At 42.9% G+C, this 19,497-nt stretch overlaps 1 protein-coding gene across 5 annotated transcripts in view; it reads right to left on the bottom strand.

Moving 5' to 3' along the window:
* Positions 1-19,497, bottom strand: part of RGS12 (regulator of G protein signaling 12) — a 172,590-nt gene that overhangs the window by 77,170 nt on the left and 75,923 nt on the right. For all 5 annotated transcript variants that reach the window (XM_044418484.1, XM_044418483.1, XM_044418485.1 and 2 more), the window contains 3 exons: positions 17,610-17,789; positions 12,318-12,471; positions 11,866-11,933 (listed from right to left, as the gene is read on the bottom strand). In XM_044418484.1, coding sequence (XP_044274419.1) covers positions 11,866-11,933; positions 12,318-12,471; positions 17,610-17,789 — 402 coding nt within the window. The remainder of the gene's footprint in view (positions 1-11,865; positions 11,934-12,317; positions 12,472-17,609; positions 17,790-19,497) is intronic.

The raw sequence follows: 19,497 nt of genomic DNA on the forward strand, positions 1-19,497 counted from the left end.
TTGTCTGAGCTTTCGCATGGTCAGTCAGTGTGCTGCCAAGGATATATATATATATATATTTGCTTGGACTGGCTGTGTGTTGTTTTTTTCTAAACTAAAACCTCAATTTTCAGGTTTTATTGCACTGTTGGCACTTTACGATAAATAAGTGGGTTTTGGGTTGCAGTTTGGGCACTCAGTCTCTAAAAGGGTCACCATCACTGATACAGCTGTTGTAAACTGTATGTTTTTTGTTTACTGAATTTCATAGCCTTGTATAGCAGAGGAATTAAACTGCAGTCCAGAGATAGGGAGCAATGTTGTTAGATTGCTACTTCCATAATTCTGATCACTGGCCATGCTGGTTGGAACTGATGGAAACTGGAATCTAACAACATCTGGAGAACCACAGCTTTTGCAATTCTGATATAGTCAAAGAAGTAAGTTATGTTGCTAGATTCATTTGGTTGCTATTTTCAAATTCTGAGGGTACCAACTTTGAGTGGTTGAGAGAAATAGTGTAGATTATGGTAAACAATATGAATATTAATCTGCCATTTTGTTGAAACTACTATTCAGAATTATGTTAGCTTCCTCTGACAGGGAAATGCAGGTTACACAGAAGTTTCCATGGAGCCCACCCCCTCCCTCCCCTATAGAAAAGACAGGCTCCTGCCATTTTTCAGTTCTACTTGAGACCGAAGTTTGCAATGAATGGATTTGGTGTGATAGCTTCCTAATTGTTAAAGTCAAAAGGCAGCAGTGTACTATGTGTGTACAATCACCAACACCGACATGGAGCTAGAGGGTGGGTTGTGTGAATGCGCAGATGACCACTCACAGAACTACAGTTCCAGGTATGCAACCTGCATTTCTTCGTTGTGGTCTCTGTGCATCACGCATACGGATGACTAGCAAGCATCCCTCAGTGGTGGTGGGAGGTGTTGTTCAGGAATATAGTCACCATACATGTCATTCTGCTGTATTAGTATCAATCTGTCAGTCAATACACATCATTAACATCACTATAAACACAGATTTTCATATATGAGAAAATCCACTGATCTGGAAATCGACAAATATTGTCCATCATTTGTCCTCATTAGCTGAGTTCATAAACCTTTACATGCAATAGGAGAAGAGTTTACGGATGTAATGTCGGAAAAATGTTGACGGTATTGACCATGTTGCTGTTTCACACAGTTCTTCAATCAGGAGTCCCACGTGGAAGGCAGTAAAGTGGATATAGCCCTCGTGGAATGTGCTTGTGGTTTGTCTGGGAAGTCTAAAGAGGAACGTTCATACGCCAACTTAATGGTTCTGATGATCCAATGCGCCAGTTGTTGAGGTCTGACAGGGTCACCTTTCCAGTGGTCCGTGTATTTCATGAAGAGGTGCTTTGTCTTATGAATGCTCTCTGTTTGGGATCAATAGAGTGATAGTGCTCAGCGAATGTGGAGCATGTGCAGAGCCCTCTCAATGTCCATTGAGGGGGAAGGGAAAAAGGCTGACAGGACTATCTCCTGGTTAATCTGAAAGGTCAAAGAGACCTTAGGTAGAAATGATGGATCACTGCGCAACACAACTTTGTCCCTAAGAAATGTCAGATGTGGAGGGTCCACCCACAGCACACAGAGCTCACTCACTCTCTGCACCGAGGTGATGACCACGAGGAAGGAGACCTTCCAAGATAGCAGTCAGAGATCAACAGTAGCTAGAGGTTTGAAAGGAGGCTTAGTCAGCGCATGTAGTACTACGGGGAGACTCCAGGGATGAACTACAGCATGGGTTGGAGGATGTAGGTTCTTCAGCCCTTTCATAAACCAAAAAGATGAGGGGGTGAGAAAAGACAGTATGTCCCTCAATTGGACTGTGGAAGGCGGACATCACCAACAAATATACCCACATGGATGTGGGTTTTAGTTCAGAGACATACAGTGAGTGCAAGAATTGTAAAATGTTCAAAACCAATGCGGAAGAGGGATCGGATGGATAGAGTGAAGCAAATTTTTTTGAACTTTGTCCATTTGGTAAGATTGGAGTTTCTCATGTTAGGTTTAAGGGCAGCCATGAGAATCTGCTGGATGCCAGGATGCAAGTCTAAGGTGTTTGTCACAAGGTAATCATGAGCAAAATCTGTGGTTTGGAAGGTTAAGTTATGTGAATGTTGGGTTGCAGTTGTCAGATTTGAACCCATTGGATTTGAGTTGATCAGATCCAGTGCAGTTGGATCCGAGCTGGTCTGGACAGAGGTAGATGCTGACAGAATTGAGGTGGATGTTGTGGTAGCTTAATGAAGTGTTGGGACCAAGGATGGTATAGAGAGGATGGTATAGATTAAAGCTGTGTGGCTTGATGGAATAGGAATCGGTTCAGTGTGGATATGCTGAGGCATTAGAACCGAAGTCAGTGGGACAATTAGAAGCACTGTCACAGGATTAACCATGAATTCAATCAGAGGGTATGAACATCGGAGTGAACGATGCTCCCATGAGCTTGAGTCAGCTATTCCAGTATTTGATCCGGATGTTTAGGGCAACAAAAATGATACAGGGCCTGGAAAACAAATCTTATAACAAGAGGATAAAAGAACTAAGCCTGTTCAGTTTTAAGGAAAAGAAGACGAGGTGACATGATAGCATTCTAGAGGTACCTCAAAGACTGTCACAAAGAAGAAGGAAAAGAGCTACACTCATGCATCCCAGATTGTAGGACACGGAACAATGAACTTAAACTATAGTACAGCAAGTGCATACTAAAGAATTTCCTGATTGTGAGAGCAATACGACAGTGGAACCAGCTCTAAAAAGAGGTTGTGTGCTCTACCACACTAGAGACATTCAAGAAGCAACTAGATAGTCATCTGAGTGGGATGGTGCAACTGGTGTCCTGCATCAGCAGGGGGTTGGACTCAATGGCCTTCTTAGCCCCTTCTATGATTCTGTGATACCAGAACTAATGCTTCACTGAATGGGAAGCTAGAGGCCAAATTATTGCTTATGCTTTTCATAAAGATAAATTGAAAAGGAGTTCTAAGTGATAGGTATTGCACTCTGCTAGCATCCCCAACAGTTTAAATTAGCCTTACTCAACAATTTTATCTTGGAGGAACCCTTGAAATAGTATTCAAATCTCAAGGAACCCCTGCATAAAACATCACAAAGTATAAATTATTATTATTAAATTATCATAAGCACCTCAGTCCATTCAGAAGTACCATAAAATTTAATTTTCTTTATATTATTATTCTTATTTATTAATACGATATGCCAGCCTGCCATAAGAATTGCTTCGTGGATTAAGAGGGGAAAGGCACCTCTTGCCCTACCTGTGGGAAGGGTCCACTAGCCAGGTGAAATGACAGCTGCCACCTCAAATTCTTTGTCCCAGACCCATGCCGTAGAGATAGACTGCCTCTGCCCATGGATGTTTCATTAACGGCTCACCAATTTCTCCTGCTGCTCACTGACCAAACCCTCACCCAACAACTCCTTCATCTCAATGGCTACTGCCCATCTGTAAACTGCAGGGGATGGGATGTGAAATAAGGACCAGTGCTGGTTGCTTATGCCAGGCACAAGGAACTGCAGTGATATTGCTCCCCAAAGACTGAGGCAGACATGCTTCCTGCCCCAACACGTTCCTTCACGGACTCTTCTGGGCCACCATAGGCTGCAGATGTCTTCCATTTTATGCGAAAAGTTTCCATCTTATATATTAAAGAACTAAAAGTGGCTTATTGAAGAGAGTTCTGCCAGGACACTCTGCATCCCGGTACTAAGAGTAGTGAGGAGGCTTGGGGACTAGTGAGGATGAGGACTTCTGTACAGTATTTTAAGACCTGCTGTTGCTCCTGCAACTGCCCCCCCCCACCCTTTCTGGCTTCCAGCTTTTCTCAGCATAAAAGCAGACATGCTGCTGGGCAGCAGCTGTCTGAAAGTTGCATCCCTGAAGTGGGAGGTCCCAAAAGGGGCACACACATTTGTGATGCCCCTTCAGCATGCCATGAGGGTGAGGGTGCCTGTCTGGTTCTCTCTCACACATCCTTGCTTTGTGGGTCTATGCTGGGGCCATGGAGGGTGCCTGTGGGGCCAAGTGGGGAGATGCCAGGGGTCCCAAGTAGCACAGTGATCGGTAGAGGGAGATAAGGTGCTGGGAAGAGAACTGGCCGTGTGCAGGTAATGCAGCCTAAAGAGCTAATGGCTGTACTGTTCCAGACCTCCTGCACCTGTGGATTTGATGGTTGCCTGTCGGCCAGCCCTCAGGTTTCCAGATACTGCCCCTAAATGCCAGACTGCTGCAGAATAATACATTTGTCACTGATGGTATAATTGTGGATGAGGCAGACAATCGGGCATATGTAGTTGAGATCTGGGTTGGTCCAGTGCAGCGCATGAGTTCATGGTCACCATGACAACCACAGGACTGTCCCAACATGTCACCCACTCGGATATAAGGATAGTGCTCTGAGTATGGGGGCCTTTGATTCAGTCCATTTGTCATAGTCAGATCAATGCCTGCTGAGATTTAGACTTATGGTGGCTTTTCCCCTCTGCAAGGCTGTGGGACCCATGAAGATGGTCTGTCACTGGAGGCCAATGAATCTGGATGGTTTCCAAAGAGCTCTGTGGGGAGTATCCAGTTGACATGGCTGGAGCTCTTGTTGGAGCCCTGGTTGCCCTGTGGAATGCAGAAATGATGCAGGCAGCGAAGAAACAATACCTCACAGTCTCTATCCAATTCTCTTTTTGCCTCCCAGCAGGGCTTTTCAAGGTTGTCCAGGGCTTATTACACTCCAGTCCCAGGGACACCTTGGAACCATCTTTGGTCTCCTTTAACCTACTCACTAGGTACTTCCAGAAAAAAAACTGTTGCATCTGCTGGGACTCGGAATCCAGAGTTACAGCAACTGAATGGATGGAGCAATACATAGCACTGTCTTGTCCAGATTTATTCAATGAATTTCAGTCAGTACAGCTCAAGGATGTGAACAAGGTTCATGCAACTACCTGTGTATTGGATCCTTGCTCCTCCTGGCTTATATTATTTATTTATTTATTAAAACATTTTTATGCCGCCCCATTCACCGAAGCCTCGGGGCAGCTTACAACAATAAGTTAAAAATAAATAACATTAAATTAAAATATAAACATTAAAATTAAAAATACAAAGATAACAATATAAAATAAACCACCCTGGCCAGATAAAATGCAATAATATTAACAATTAAAATGCCACTTAAATAAAAAGGTCTTTGCCTGGCGCCGAAAAACAAATGACGGCGCCAGGCGGACCTCTCTGGGGAGCGCATTCCATAACTTAGGCGTTGCCGCAGAGAAAGCCCTCCTCCAAGTACCCACCCTCCTAATTTCTTTCACTAATTAAAAGCCAGCAAGGGATTACAGGCAGGGCCAGGAACATTATTAATTGACAGAGATTGCCTGGCTTCAGAAATTTACATGGAACTGCCCTTGAAGATGGTCCAGAAGGTGCAGAATAAAGCAACTAGATTAGTAAATGGGACCTGACAGTCCAAACATATAAGACCAGTTCTGGCCCACCTGTATTGGCTGCCTGTATGCTTCTGGTCCCCATTCAACATGCTGGTCTTAACCTAGAAAGCTCTATATGGCTTGTGACTGCAATACCTGTTGGAGTGCCACTCCAAACCCCCATCTACTCGAACAATATGCTTAACCTCTGGGGCCTTCTCTCAAGTACCGACCCCTCAAGAGGCTGGTCATTCAGGGCACCTGACATGATTAGCTAGGTGGCTCTCTTTGATTCTTAGCTGGATCTTTTTGTATTTTTATGTTCTTCTAAATCATTTTAATTCTTATGTTTTTATCTATTGCATTTATTCTTTTATACTTTGTTGTTGTAAACCACCTACATAGCTTTGGCTATGGGTGGTACAGAAATGAAATAAATAGGAACCATTTCCCTCCTTCTCCTCTTAATCTTATCCTCACAAGAACCCTTTGAGGTAGGTTGGGCTGAGAGTTTGTGACTGGCATAAACTCGCCCAGTTGGCTCCATGGCTGAGCAGGGACTACAACCAGATTACTTGATACCCAAACTTGCACTCTTAACCTCTACACCCCACTGGTTCTGAAATCACACTGCTTTGATTTTGCTGGATTCTTTATTATTATTATTATAACATTTCTATGCCGCCCCTTGCCGAAACCTCGGGGCGGCTTACAACACGATAAAATACAATGGAATACAATAGCACATAATAAATTACCATTAAATACAAAATAAAAAATACATTGATTTACAAATAGAAGATTAAAATTATCAGTATAGATTAAGTAAATAAAAATATAGGAGGAGAAAGAGAAGGAAGAAGAAGTTGCCCTGGCCAGATCATATGTTTTAACAATTAAAATGATGTTTAAATAAAAAGGTCTTTACCTGGCTTGAAAGTAGTTTCATAGCTTTTTGAGCCATGGGTGTCTGTGCATGGATGTGTGAGAGAGAATTTAATACTCTATGGATCTGTAAAGTAAGGGAATTGGAATTGTGGTTTTACTGCATTTTAATAAATAATATAACTATATAATACAACTATTACAGGACTTCTCCTCTCATCTTTTGCCTATGCTTCCCTTTTTTGTGTTTAGAATTAAAAATCAAAGATTCTGACATGTACACTATGGTTTTCACTCACCACTGCCTTTTACAACAGTTACCCAGCACAAGTTAACAAATATGGCTTCTCCTACTCCACTCATCCCAGCCTGCCCAAATAGCTTCACACTGGAGGAGCACTAAGACTTGAAAATCAAAGGTGTTCCTCGGGAGGGAATCCATTAGTTATCTGTGACTGGAAAAGGCAGGTTGCTTACCTGTAACTGATGTTCTTCAAGTGGCCATCTGTGCAGTCACACATATGGGTGCTGCGCCTGCGCAGTGCCTAGGCCGGAAGATTAAAAAGCTAACAGTTTTTGGCGGGAAAACTCCGCTCCCCTCCCCCTTCGTGGTATAAATAGAGTGGAGTGTCCGCCATTTTGTTCAGTCTTGAAGACCGAACGTTCACCCTCTACAGGTTAAGAATAAAATTAGTTGCAAATGGCATTGAGCCCCAACGGTACCGATGCAAAGTATAGTACGGTACCGAGAACAATATCCACTCGCCAGCATATACCATCGGTACCGATGCAAATTACAGCGTGGTACCGAGGCAGTATGTAATGATGGACACCGAGTGGGGCCGGTGGCTGGGTTGTGTGACTGCACAGATGGCCACTCGAAGAACATCAGTTACAGGAAAGCAACCTGCTTTTCTTCGTTGTGGCCTCTGTGCATCACACATATGGGTGATTAGCAAGCTTACCCAACTCAGAGGAGGGAGGTGTCGTCAGCCAAGAATGGACGAAAGAACAGCTCTGCCGAAAGAGCAGTCCTGCCTGGCACACACATCAAGCCCGATAGTGCTTGGCGAAAGTGCATGGCCCTGACCACGTTGCAGCTTTACAGATATCTTGGAGCGGGACCCCAGCGGCAAAGGCGGACTAAGTCACAACAGCTCGTGTGGAGTGACCCCTGGGGGTAACAGGTAAGTCTATTTTTGATAGTTGATAGGCCAGGACAATAGCCTGGGTGATCCAGTGCGACTGACTGGAAGTCCTTTGTCATGTTCGGAGTACTTAACAAAGAGTCTGTTTGTATGATGGAGGGATTCCGTACGGGAGCGATAGAAAGCCAGGCAGCGGCGAACATCAAGGGTATGTAGAGCCCGCTCTATTGGATTCGACGGCGCTGGAAAGAAGGCTGGCAGAACGATATCTCGACTCAAGTGGAATGGTCTAGCCACTTAAGGAAGAAAGGAAGACTCTATACGAAGAACGACCTTTTCCTTATGGAATTTAAGATATGGAAGGTCTATGCGGAGAGCAGAAAGTTTGCTTGCTCTCCGAGCTGATGTCACCGCTATGAGGAAAGCTGTTTTTCAGGACACCAGGCGTAGGTTGACAGTCGCCAGTGGCTCAAACGGAGATTTGGTAAGCGCTTGGAGTACGACCGAAAGGCTCCAGGTTGGCATAGGCGGGCAAACAGAAGGGTGTAGGTTCTGTAACCCCCGAAGGAAACGTCGAAGTAGAGGTTGACAGAAAACTGAAATCCCTTGAAGCGCACCACAATAGTGTGAAATAGCGGCTACATAAACTTTAATGGATGACGGTTTCAGTCCCAAATGATAAAGTTCCAAGAGAAATTGTAAATATTGTCAATTGAGGCCATTCCAGGAGAAAAAGAATGGCATTCCGCAAAGGAGGAAAATTTCTTCCATTTAGCCGCATAAGAGCGACAAGTGGACAGTCTCAGAGCAGATGTGAGAATTACCTGAATTTCCTGGTCAACAGTCACCGGTAGCGAAGCAGTTGTCGTTGAAACCGACCTAGGGGCCGTCGGTACAGTGGAGTGAATACATTCCGGTAGAGGTTTGGATGTCGTCAGTACCGACGCAGCAGAATGACTCAAGTGATCCACCATGCTGTCAACCTCAAGGCAGTCAGATCTGGATGTCGGATCGCTCTGTTTTGCTGCGTTAATAGCTGAGGAATAGACGGGAGGCAAAGAAACGTCCCTTTGGATAGACGAAGAAGGGTGGCGAACCACGGCTGTCTCGGCCACCATGGAGTTATTATTATTCCTGTGGCATTCTCTTGAGATATCTTAGCGAGGACGTTAACAGGCACGAGGCACAGTGAACGGCGGACACTCCGCTCTATTTATACCACGAAGGGGGAGGGGAGCGGAGTTTTCCCGCCAAAGAACCGTTAGCTTTTTAATCTTCCGGCCTAGGCACTGCGCAGGCGCAGCACCCATATGTGTGATGCACAGAGGCCACGACGAAGAAAGGCAGAGACTGTCTCTTCACCTTCCGAGCTGCAAACATCATCTACAGGCTGAGACAGCCACCTTGTTTTGCTTGGTCCTGCTAGTCTCTTTCTGGCCATGCCTGCATGTTCTAATCTTCTCTATACTCTTGTCTGGGGCTGCAGATTTCATTACCCAGAAGTTTGAGGGGGTTCATCGAGTGTTCTGCAAAGTCACTATCTCTTTCTCTCTTTCTCTCTGTTATTCTTTATTGTCTGTTTTTATTGTTTATGTTTAGCCATTTAAAACTTATAAATATTTTTCTGATATTTTATTGTACTGTTATCTCTTTTAATGGACTCTGCATACCTCCCAGAATGCTTCGGCTGTGGGACAATACAGAAATGCATAAATGTTATTGTATGTGTGAGAAACTGGGGCTCTTTCAAAAATTAACGGTGGGCATTGTTGTGGAAAGCAAGAGGAGGAAGCTGAAGCCTGTATGTTCCCTGAACACCTCTCTGCCGATTTTAAGAGAATTTGTAGGATTAGTGCATGATGGGCTGCTCACTGTCTTCTTCAAGTCTGCTGCCTGTGCTTCCTTTTTTCCACACACCAAATCCTGTGGTTACATTTCCAAACTCTGTACATATAAAATGGATGGAGACATAAAAGCACATGGGTTCCCTGTGGAAGACAAACTTGAACTTTATTCCTAAGGAAATATGCACATTGGATTGCACTGAGTCTGGCTAAGAAAGATAGTCAATTGAAAAATAAATATTTAAAATTTAGGTAAGAACTCTACATAGATAGAAACCCTTGTAGAGTCTGGGAAGCAAATAGCATTGCTAATTACACTTTATCTCCCTGCTCTTCCTGAATGTAGGTAGTGATAAAGTTTCTTAAGGTACTTTGTAAATATAAAATGCAACTACTGCCACAATGATGTTTAATAATTTTTGTGCATGCCATTGCAAGTTCTAATTTTTAAAGCCCTTTTGTTAACAAACACAAACACACGTGCCTGCCCTATCAATTTCTCTTCTGCAATCACAGGTACCCTCTTTGAATTTGAAGGATTTCCCTTCCAGGAATTTCCAGAGAAAATCAGATGTGGACCCCCACCCCTACATAAAAATACTGCCCCTTTCTCTTTTAAAAAGATGTATTTCATATCCAAACCAACCTCAAAGTTAACTACCCCCACTACAAGGAAATCAACCTATCATCCCTTGTCATAATGTTTCTTTCTCTTTTTAAACGGGGGTGGGGGGGATAGAAAAAAAAGTAATGCTTGATAGTTTTCAATCCTCCCCATTCTACTAAACATTTCTTGTCCACAATTCTATGCTTAGACAGAAGATATCCAACTGTCTCAAAGCATATTCTTAGGTAAGTGTGTATATATAAACTGAAACCTGATTCTATGGGTCCATCCTTCCCTACCCCCAACATAAAGCAAGACATGAGAAGTATGTAGAAACCTCTGTTGGTACTTTTAAATACCTCACTTGGAATTTTGTGAGAAACTCTTATTTTCAAGGGGTGCGGGGAAGATTCCTCTCCCTTTTTTCCCCTGTACAAATATTCAATTTTCCGTTTTATCACTCTTTTGGTCAGAGGTATATTAGCTCTGAAATACAGAAACCATTTGGACCTTTTCAAGAGAAAGATTAATGTCACCCTCCTCTTATGAAGATTTTCTCTCTTTCTTTCTGCCCTATTGTGTTTGAAAAAAATCATAGTTATTATATATCCCTGCACTTTTGTTACAAAGTAGTTTGCTGGAACTCAGCAAGTTCCAGGGCTCTGGAAGGTTCTGGAATTGACTTCTCTAGAACACAGTAAGTTCCAGGACAGTCAGTGACATCTCAGTTGAAAAGGGCCAGGTAATTCATTCAAGAATATGCACTTACAAATCTCATAGGATTAAGTGAGAGTTAAGCATATTCTGCCATTGCAATCAATGGGCTGCATGTTTAACTTTGACCACTCCTACTATCATTTTGCTTTCTGAATAAACCATTTTTATCAAGAGAGAGAGTGAGCGAGCAAGAGATACATATATTAATTTTACATTTTAAAATACAGTAAAAAGTAGCTGCATTCTCTTTACTGGAAGATTTGGTAGTATAAAAAATTAAATTTTCATTTTGTCCCTCTCACTTCAATACTTTACACAGTAGTGAATGGATGTAGTTTCATATGGGTTGGAAGAGGTTCAGTTCTTTGTTTGATATAACAAATCCTTCAAGCAAGCTTACATATTTATCAGACCTGGACAAACTCCATCTGAGATCTCCTAGGTATGGCCCTTGTTGCACCCCTACAGTCTTGAATGATCTGTTCATGTCACTTCCTTAGCAGCGACTTCCCCATCATTGCAGGGAGGGAGATAACATATAGCTTTGTAGATAAGTTTCACTCTGTACTGACTACAAAGCTATGTATTGGTAAGGAAAGTTTGTTCCTAGTGACTGAAGTACTACAGCCTGAAGCCATGTAATTACATTTAAATTAAAATTAATTAATGTGCTTTAAAAATGAAACAACCCCAATGTGACCATCTCTAGGGTCCCTTTAGTATCCATGCCCAGTCTCAAATGTCCAGGTTTCACAGTCTTGATGCTGTGGCACTGACCAAGAAACAAAAATACACCCTCCATTTCTGATTTTTGTTCTACATTCTTCCTATTGACAGTTTATTTTACATTGGGATAATACACAACAAAAAATGAAGACAACTTATCCTTTAACTGTTGGATTTGCATATACTAAGCAGTATATTTCTCATTCATCTTTGAAATACTCCTTGGAAAACCGCACGTTAGGGATTACATAAGCAGAGCTGGCTGGAGCCGGAGGTCAGACTAGATTGCCCAGGGAAACCCTTTCTGACTCACTTGGTTTATATGTTTCTAGTGTGATACAGCAAAGCCTCCAAACAACCTTGATCAGCTTTTGACTTTAAACACAGGAAATATAATTGATGCTGTTCAAATGATTGTGCTTACCTGCATTCACTCAACTTTTAGGACCAAAAATGAAAAAACTTACTATTTCTAGGCTTGCAGCTGATGACAATGATTCTTGAGATTCATGTCTGTAGGAAAATCCATTGGTATCTGTGTGAAAATTTTAAGTCAAATATCATGCCAGTTAATAACTACTAACACCATTTTACTGGGAATTATTAAATTAGTATACCTGACTTTTCTCATATATGCCCAATGTATACATCTTCTAAGGTTTATTAAAATAAGTACCTAATCATGCTTCAAGGTCTACAAAACATAACGCTCTGTCCATTGTAGTCCACTAAATATGTTTCAGGTTGTTTATAGAATTTAGAATTCTATGTTTCGAATGGGCTGTTGTGACTCTTAACAATATAGACTTATGAATAAGAAGCTTCTAACATGGCTATGACTGATATTTCAAAGATAAGAAACCCCCATATCACTAGAACAGAATAAATAAGTATGTCAGTGTTTGTATTTAAAACTCACCTTTGGGACAATATCCATTCTCCTTTTTCTTCTGTGATCTCCCCAAACTCTTGCTTCTAGACCAGGAAAAAAAGGTCCCTTTCTTCTTTTTCTCAGAGTCTTCATCCCCGGAATCTTCATATAAGGATCGCCCAGACTTGGATTTTCCACTCAACTACCATTAGTATAGAAATATATAGATATATATTCAAAATCACTAGTGACCATATGTTAATTTATGTAGAGTAGCACCTAAACTTCCGGTTATTTCTTATAATCCTATTCATAGTTAATGTCCATTGCCTCAATAGACTCTTACATCAATTTTAGAAAAAGTAGTATACACTAAATATAAGAAATAGCACATAACAGTCCAATACTGTATCCACAAACAAGAAACAGTCCATTGATTAACAGCATGAGTTAATTTCTTTAGTGAGATAATTTTTAAATGATACATTGCTAACAAATCAAATTCTTCTACTGAACTGAGGTCGAGTCTTGGAGGGCAGCTGCCACCAACATCTGTGGAGTGAACATCTAATCCAGGTGAGGCTGTTGCCATCCCAGGCTCAATAATGGACTGGATAAGGATCAAGCCCGCTGCCCACCCCGCTGCTGTGCAGCTGGCTCCTAACAGCGCCCACTGATTCTGTCTTATGGGGAGCTGTATAATTATTTCATTATATATTACAATATAATAATAAATGCACAATAAATGTAATGCACTTGAATCATCATGAAAACATCTCTAAGGTCTGCAGTCTGTGGATGCTCCTGGACCCAAGTCTGTCCTTGGAAAACCAGGTAGACTCGGTGTCCAGGAGTGCCTTTTTAAAGCTACAGTAGATTTACCAGCTTTGTCCTTATCTAGACAGGGGAAACTTGAAAATAGTTACCCAGGCACTGGTAACTTCCAAAATATATTATTGTGATGTGCTTTTTGTGGGGCTGCCCTTGAAGACAGTCCAGCAATTGCAACTGGTACAAAATCCGGCCACTTGGTTGGTGACTAGCAGCCCACATAACATTGATTTTGGAAGAATTACACTGGTTACCAGCTGTGGCCTGGGCCCAATTCATGGTGCTTGTTTTAATATACAAAGCCCTAAACAGCCTGGGGCCCAGTTATCTAATGGACCATCAACACCGATATATAACGTCCTGCACCTTAAGATCAGCTCAGGAGGACTTCTATGAAAGCCTTCCCTCAGGGCAAATAGGTAAAGGGCCTTTTTTCTACTGCTACCCCCCATCTCTAGAACTCCCTTCCTAGAGAAATTCACTTGGTGCCATCTTTGTTTTATTTTTGACGCCAGGCAGAGACATATATCTTTAATACCTAAGCCCTTTGTGAGTGCTGATAGGCCTTTATTGGTACTGTTTTTATGTCTAATGTTCTTATTCTTTTAACCGTTTTATGTATTTTTTAATTCTGTGAACCACCTAGGGAGGCCATTCTAGCAGTTATAGGCGGCATATAAATATGCGAATAAATAAATAAAATAAACTCAGGATACCTGCTTGTTTACAGTAACTATAGTTTCAACAAACTCCAGTCATAAGTAACTGAGCTTATTTTAAAAAGCAGAAGTGAATGGTTTTGATTTCCTCTTCTGGTGTGTGAAAGAAAAGATGGGAATACTCAAGACTGAGGCTCAGTATAGTAAATTTATGTAGTGGGAAACTACGATTTGCAATTACATCTGAACTGGGCCAAGTCAGCCTGGGTTAGGGTGGACTGTGATCTAGGCAGTACATCAACAAAGCTTTCCAATTTCTTACTGCTTAACAAGGGAAGCAAGATAAAAGTTCTCTCTCTTTCCTTGCTAAAATGTAGAAAAAGTGGAGAAAGTAAGAGAAATGTACAGTGGTACCTCGGCTCATGAACGCCTTGGTCCATGAACAAATCGGGTCACGAACAAAAATTTCTGAAAAATTTTGACTTGGGTCATGAACACCACTTTGGGTGGCAACCAGGATCCCAGCCATCTCCCCCACCACCCAGAGTGGGGAGATGGCCACAATCGCAGTTCCGTTTGTGCAGGGAAGGCATGCGTGATCAGAGGCGCGCTGCTGCAGGAAAAACGGGAGCAGCAGAGCAGATCCGCGGGGGAGATTGCCGAGATTCCATCTGTCTATCCTGCAGGAGCGCGCCTCTGAACAGGCACGCCTTCCCTGCACGAACGGAACTGCGACCGAGGCCATCTCCCCACTCGGGGTGGAGGGGGTTTGGAGATGGTTGTGATCGTGCTGGTTGCGTGGGCGGGGGAGTGGCTTACATTGCACCTGTCTTTCCTGCAGGAGCATGACTGGGATCTCAGCCATTTCCTGACCCCCACCCTGAGCACATGTGGCCATCTTCCCCACTCGTGGTGGCAGACAGGCCTGAGGTCACTTGCTGAAAAGCTGATTGAATAATGGCTCCAAAGAAAGCGCAGAGCAAGCACTGTGGTAAAATGAATGTGCAGAGTGGTAATGAAGGTGACCGGAACGTGCAGAGCAAGAATGGTAAGAAGAAGGTTTCAAAGAAAATAACCACTGAATTGAAGAAGGAAATTGTAGAAAAGCATGAGTGTGGTATTTGTGTGACTAATCTGGCTTCTGAGTACAAGATGGAGAAACTGACAATTTCGACTATTTTAAAGTGTAAAGATGCCATCAAAGGAGCTGATCTGGCAAATGGAGTAATGCTGTTTAGCGAGCAGACGACCCAAGTGCTGGAAGAGGTGGAAAAACTTTTGTTAGTGTGGTTGAATGAGAAACAGCTGGCAAGTGAAGCTACGATCTGTGAAAAAGCCAAGAAATTACACAGTGATTTACTGCAAAAAAACCCCTCTACAAGTACAACAAGTGTTGAATTTAAAGCCAGTAGAGGGTGGTTTGATAATTGCCGCAAGAGAAGTGGCATCCACATTGTGATAAGACATGGTGAGGCTTCCAGTTCTGACAAGGCTGCTGCAGAAGCCTTCAAGAAAGAATTCGCTGAATTCATGAAGGCAGAAGGATACATCGCTCAACAAGTGTTCAACTGCAATGAAACAGGGCTCTTCTGGAAGAAGATGCCAAACAACCTACATCACGCAGGAGGAAAAGGCATTGCTGGGGCACAAGCCTATGGAGGACAGATTGACCCTTTTGCTGTGTGCGAATGCAAGCGCCGATCTGAAGATTAAGTCACTACTGGCGTACCATTCCCAGACCCCTCGTGCATTCAAGGAACAAAATGTGAACAAGGCCAGACTGCCTGTCATGTGGAGGGCCAATGCAAGGGCTTGGGTCACAAGGAAATTGTTCATGGAATGGCTGCACGAGGTGTTTGCACCCACCGTTAAGAAATATCTTTCTGACAATCAACTGCCTGAAAGGTGCTTTCTTCTGATGGACAATGCCCTGGCACACCCTGCAGCCTTGGTGGATGATATGGACACTTAGTATGACTTCATAAAGGTCAAGTTCCTCCCCACCAACATGACAGCTCTTCTGCAGCCCATGGACCAGCAACTGATCTGCAACTTCAAGAAGTTGTACACAAAGGTGCTCTTCAGTGGGTGTTTTAATGTCACTGAAGAGACATCCTTGACTCTGAAAGAATTCTGGAAGAAACAGTTCAATGTCCTCCACTGCATCAACCTCATTGACAAAGCCTGGAAAGATGTCACGTACCAGACCTTAAACTCAGCCTGGAGGAAACTGTGGCCAGAATGTGTCACTGAATGTGACTCGGAAGGGTCTGATACACAGGTAGTGGAGGTGATTGTGTCCATGGGCAAGAGTATGGGTCCAGATGTCAATGGTGCAGACATAGAGGAGCTTGTTGAGGACCCTAAGGAGGAGCTGACAACAGAAGAACTTGCTGAACTCCACAGTGAGCAGCAGAAGGCACTTGCTGAGGAGCATTCCACCAAGGAAGAGGAAGACGGAGGAGGTTAGCAGTGATGTGATATAATCCATTATGAAAAAATGGAATGAGTGCCAGGATTTCTTTGAGAAGCCTCACCCCAACAGAACTGTAATGAACAGTGTGTTGAATCTGATTAACAATAAAATGGTCTCTCATTTCCGGAGGGTTATGCAACTCAGGAAAAAACAAGTGACATTAGACAGATTTTTCACCAAAATTGACCCTGCAGCTAAGAGACAAAGAAGAGAGGAAACCTGTGAAAGAGATCTCCCCAATGTCCTTATGGAGGGGGACTCTCCCTCAAAACAATAACCTCCCCGCCACCTAGGTTAGTGTTCTCCTCTGTACTGTACTGTATTTTATTACTTTCTTGTTCTTGCTTACTTTGTTGTTCTTTGTCACTGTGTTTCAAATTTTTCTGATTTTAAAAAAATAGTTACAGAACGAATTAACCTTATTTACATTGAACCTTATGGGGAAATTTGACTTGTCTTGTGACCAAAAATTGGCTCACAACCACATTCGGAGGGGCCAGAATGAATTAACCTTACTTACATTGAATCTTATGGGGAAATTTGACTTGGGTCACAACCGATTTGGGTCACAACCAGTGTCATGGAACAGATTAAGTTTGTGAGCCAAGGTACCACTGTATTTGTATGTGACAAGGTTGTAATGTATGGCTGTGAGCGTTGGACCATAAGGACGGCTGAGTGCCAAAGAATGGATGCTTTTGAATTGTGGTGTTGGAGAAGACTCCCGAGAGTCTCTTGAACTGCAAAGAGATCAAATCAGTCAATCCTAAAAGAAATCAACTCTGACTGTGCGTTAGAAGGTACAAAAGCTGAAGCTCAAATACTTTGGCCACCTAATGAGAAGGAAGGACTCATTGAAAAAGACCCTTCTGCTGAGAACAACTGAAGGCAAAAGGAGAAGGGGACAGCAAAGGTTGAGGTGGCTGGATGGGGTCACTGGAGAGGTAGGTGTGGGCTTGGGTGTATTCCGGGGGATGGTGAAGGACAGGAAAACCTGGAGGAATGTTGTCCATGGGGTTGCAATGTGTCAGGCACGACTTTGCAACTGAACAACAACAATGTGAAAAGGTTGAGGGCTTAGTTCTGGTACTAAAACAAATTTCTGAGCTAAGCATGTGCTCATAGGTACCCTGTACCCTTCCTTTAGTTACAACTATAAGTCAGCTTTGTTGAATCACTATGAAAACACTTGTTGGATCTCAGGGATATAGTAAAAGAAAACTAGATTCCACAAGCACGAAACCTGCCTACCCAGAAATGGCACAGTAAACCAAGACAGTTAAATTTTTCTATATATTCGGATGATTAACAAAGATGCTCAATTGTAGTTAAGTGTTTAGATAGTAAATGATTGATCATATCAGCAAGAAAAACCTTTTTTGATGTTGAAACGTTGGACCACCCAGAACCACAACTGTCCTTAGAAGTAGGGCTGCTGGGAACATATTGTAGATCAGGAATAGGACGACCTTCCACTTCTGCCAAAATACATTCTTGGTAAAGTGCAGATTTCAGAAAACGTGTATAGCTGTCAAACTTCATCAAGTTGAAAATCTGTGAGGCAATCACATTAATATATATTCCATACAGCTGAAAATTTCATTTTCAGTTAATTATTAATTACAGAGACAAATGAATTATACTGAAGAAAGTTAAGAGGAAGCAAAAACATAGTAAAATTAAATAGCAATCAGGAAGATGGGGAATCTGAAGAATTCAGATATATTGATGTCCTAAAGAACTTCCAAAGCAGGAGAGTCTCTCTGACATGGTTTGAAATTAAACATGGTAGGGAAATCACTGAAAAAACAATGTAATGCTAACAAAACAATTATACAAATGGGACTTATTTTTCCTTGTTACATATCTCTTTTTTCTTTTTATCTATATATAGGTACAGATATATTCTTTATAAAAATGAATAAACATTTTACCATTAAACTGGTTTATAGAAATGGGTTTCAGTCAGGTGACTTAGCCATTGTAATATATAAGTACAAAGCAGAAGGCAACTGCACAATCCAATCAGGATGCCCCTAACTCTCTACAATTGGAGGCCTGCTGTTGCTGTTGTTGAACTGGAGAAGACTCTGGCCAGGGCACTCTGCACCCTGGGACTTGGTGAGGTGGTTTGGGACTTGGTGGAAAAGAGGACTGGTACATGGCATGTTAAGATCGGCTGCTATGGCACGTGCCCCCCCACTCTGCCTTCCATTTCCAGTTTTTCTCCGGGCCACAGCACAGTCCATCAGGGCAAAGGGGTGCACACTTTGGAATGACCCTTCAGGATGCCACAAGAGTAAGGATGTCTTTCTGGCTGCCCCTCACTACTGCTCTGCCTTTGTGGATTTAATCATGGATAAGGCAGCTGATCTGGCATGTATATCCGAGACCTGGCTGGGTGAACAGGGAGGAGTTAAGTCTCTTCCAGTTGTACACACTGGGGTACTAGGTTCAGTATTAGGGTGGACAGGAGGGCTGCGGAGGGTGGCAGCAGCAGCAGCTGTGATCTATAAGAATTCAACCTCTCTCTGGTGCCCTGTCTGCCTGATGACTAGTCTGGAGTGTTTGCATCTTGTGTGGGGTCAGTGGGAAAGACTGGGGATTCTGGTGGTGTATTGCCCAGGCCACAACCCAACAATTTTCCATTCTGAGGTGGTCTCAGATGTGATGATAGAGTTGTCCAGGCTGTTGGTCCTGGAGGACTTCAACAATCACGCTGAGGGCACCCTATCCAGGGCAGGTTCAGGATTTCATAGTCACCATGACAACCATGGGACTGTCCCAACATGTCATTGACCCTATGCACATAGTAGGGCATATGCTAGACTTGAACGTCTTGGTTGGATATAAGGATAGCACTCAGAGTGTGGGGACCTTTGACTCAGTTCCTTTGTCATGGTCATATCACTGTCTGCTAAGATTTAGACTTACAGTGGCTCTTCTACTCTGCAAGGGTGCAGGGCCCATTAAGATAGTCTGCACTCAGAAGCTAATGGATCTGGATGGTTTCCAAAAAGCTCTGTGGGGAGTATCCAGCTGACATGACTGGTGCTCCTGTTGAAGCTCTGGCTGCTCTATGGAATGCAGAGATGACTCAGGTGATTGACATGATCACTCCAAAGCACTCTCTCAGTTGTAGAGCTCATACAGCTCTGTGGTATAACCCAGGGCTAAGAGCAATGAAACAATTTTGAAGTATCAGTGAGATATTCAGGCAGTGAGGATGGCAAAGAAACAATACCCCATTGCCTCTATCCAA

The sequence above is a fragment of the Varanus komodoensis genome, unplaced genomic scaffold, assembly GCF_004798865.1.
Source record: "Varanus komodoensis strain SLA01 unplaced genomic scaffold, ASM479886v1 scaffold9, whole genome shotgun sequence".
Classification (NCBI taxonomy): domain Eukaryota; kingdom Metazoa; phylum Chordata; class Lepidosauria; order Squamata; family Varanidae; genus Varanus; species Varanus komodoensis.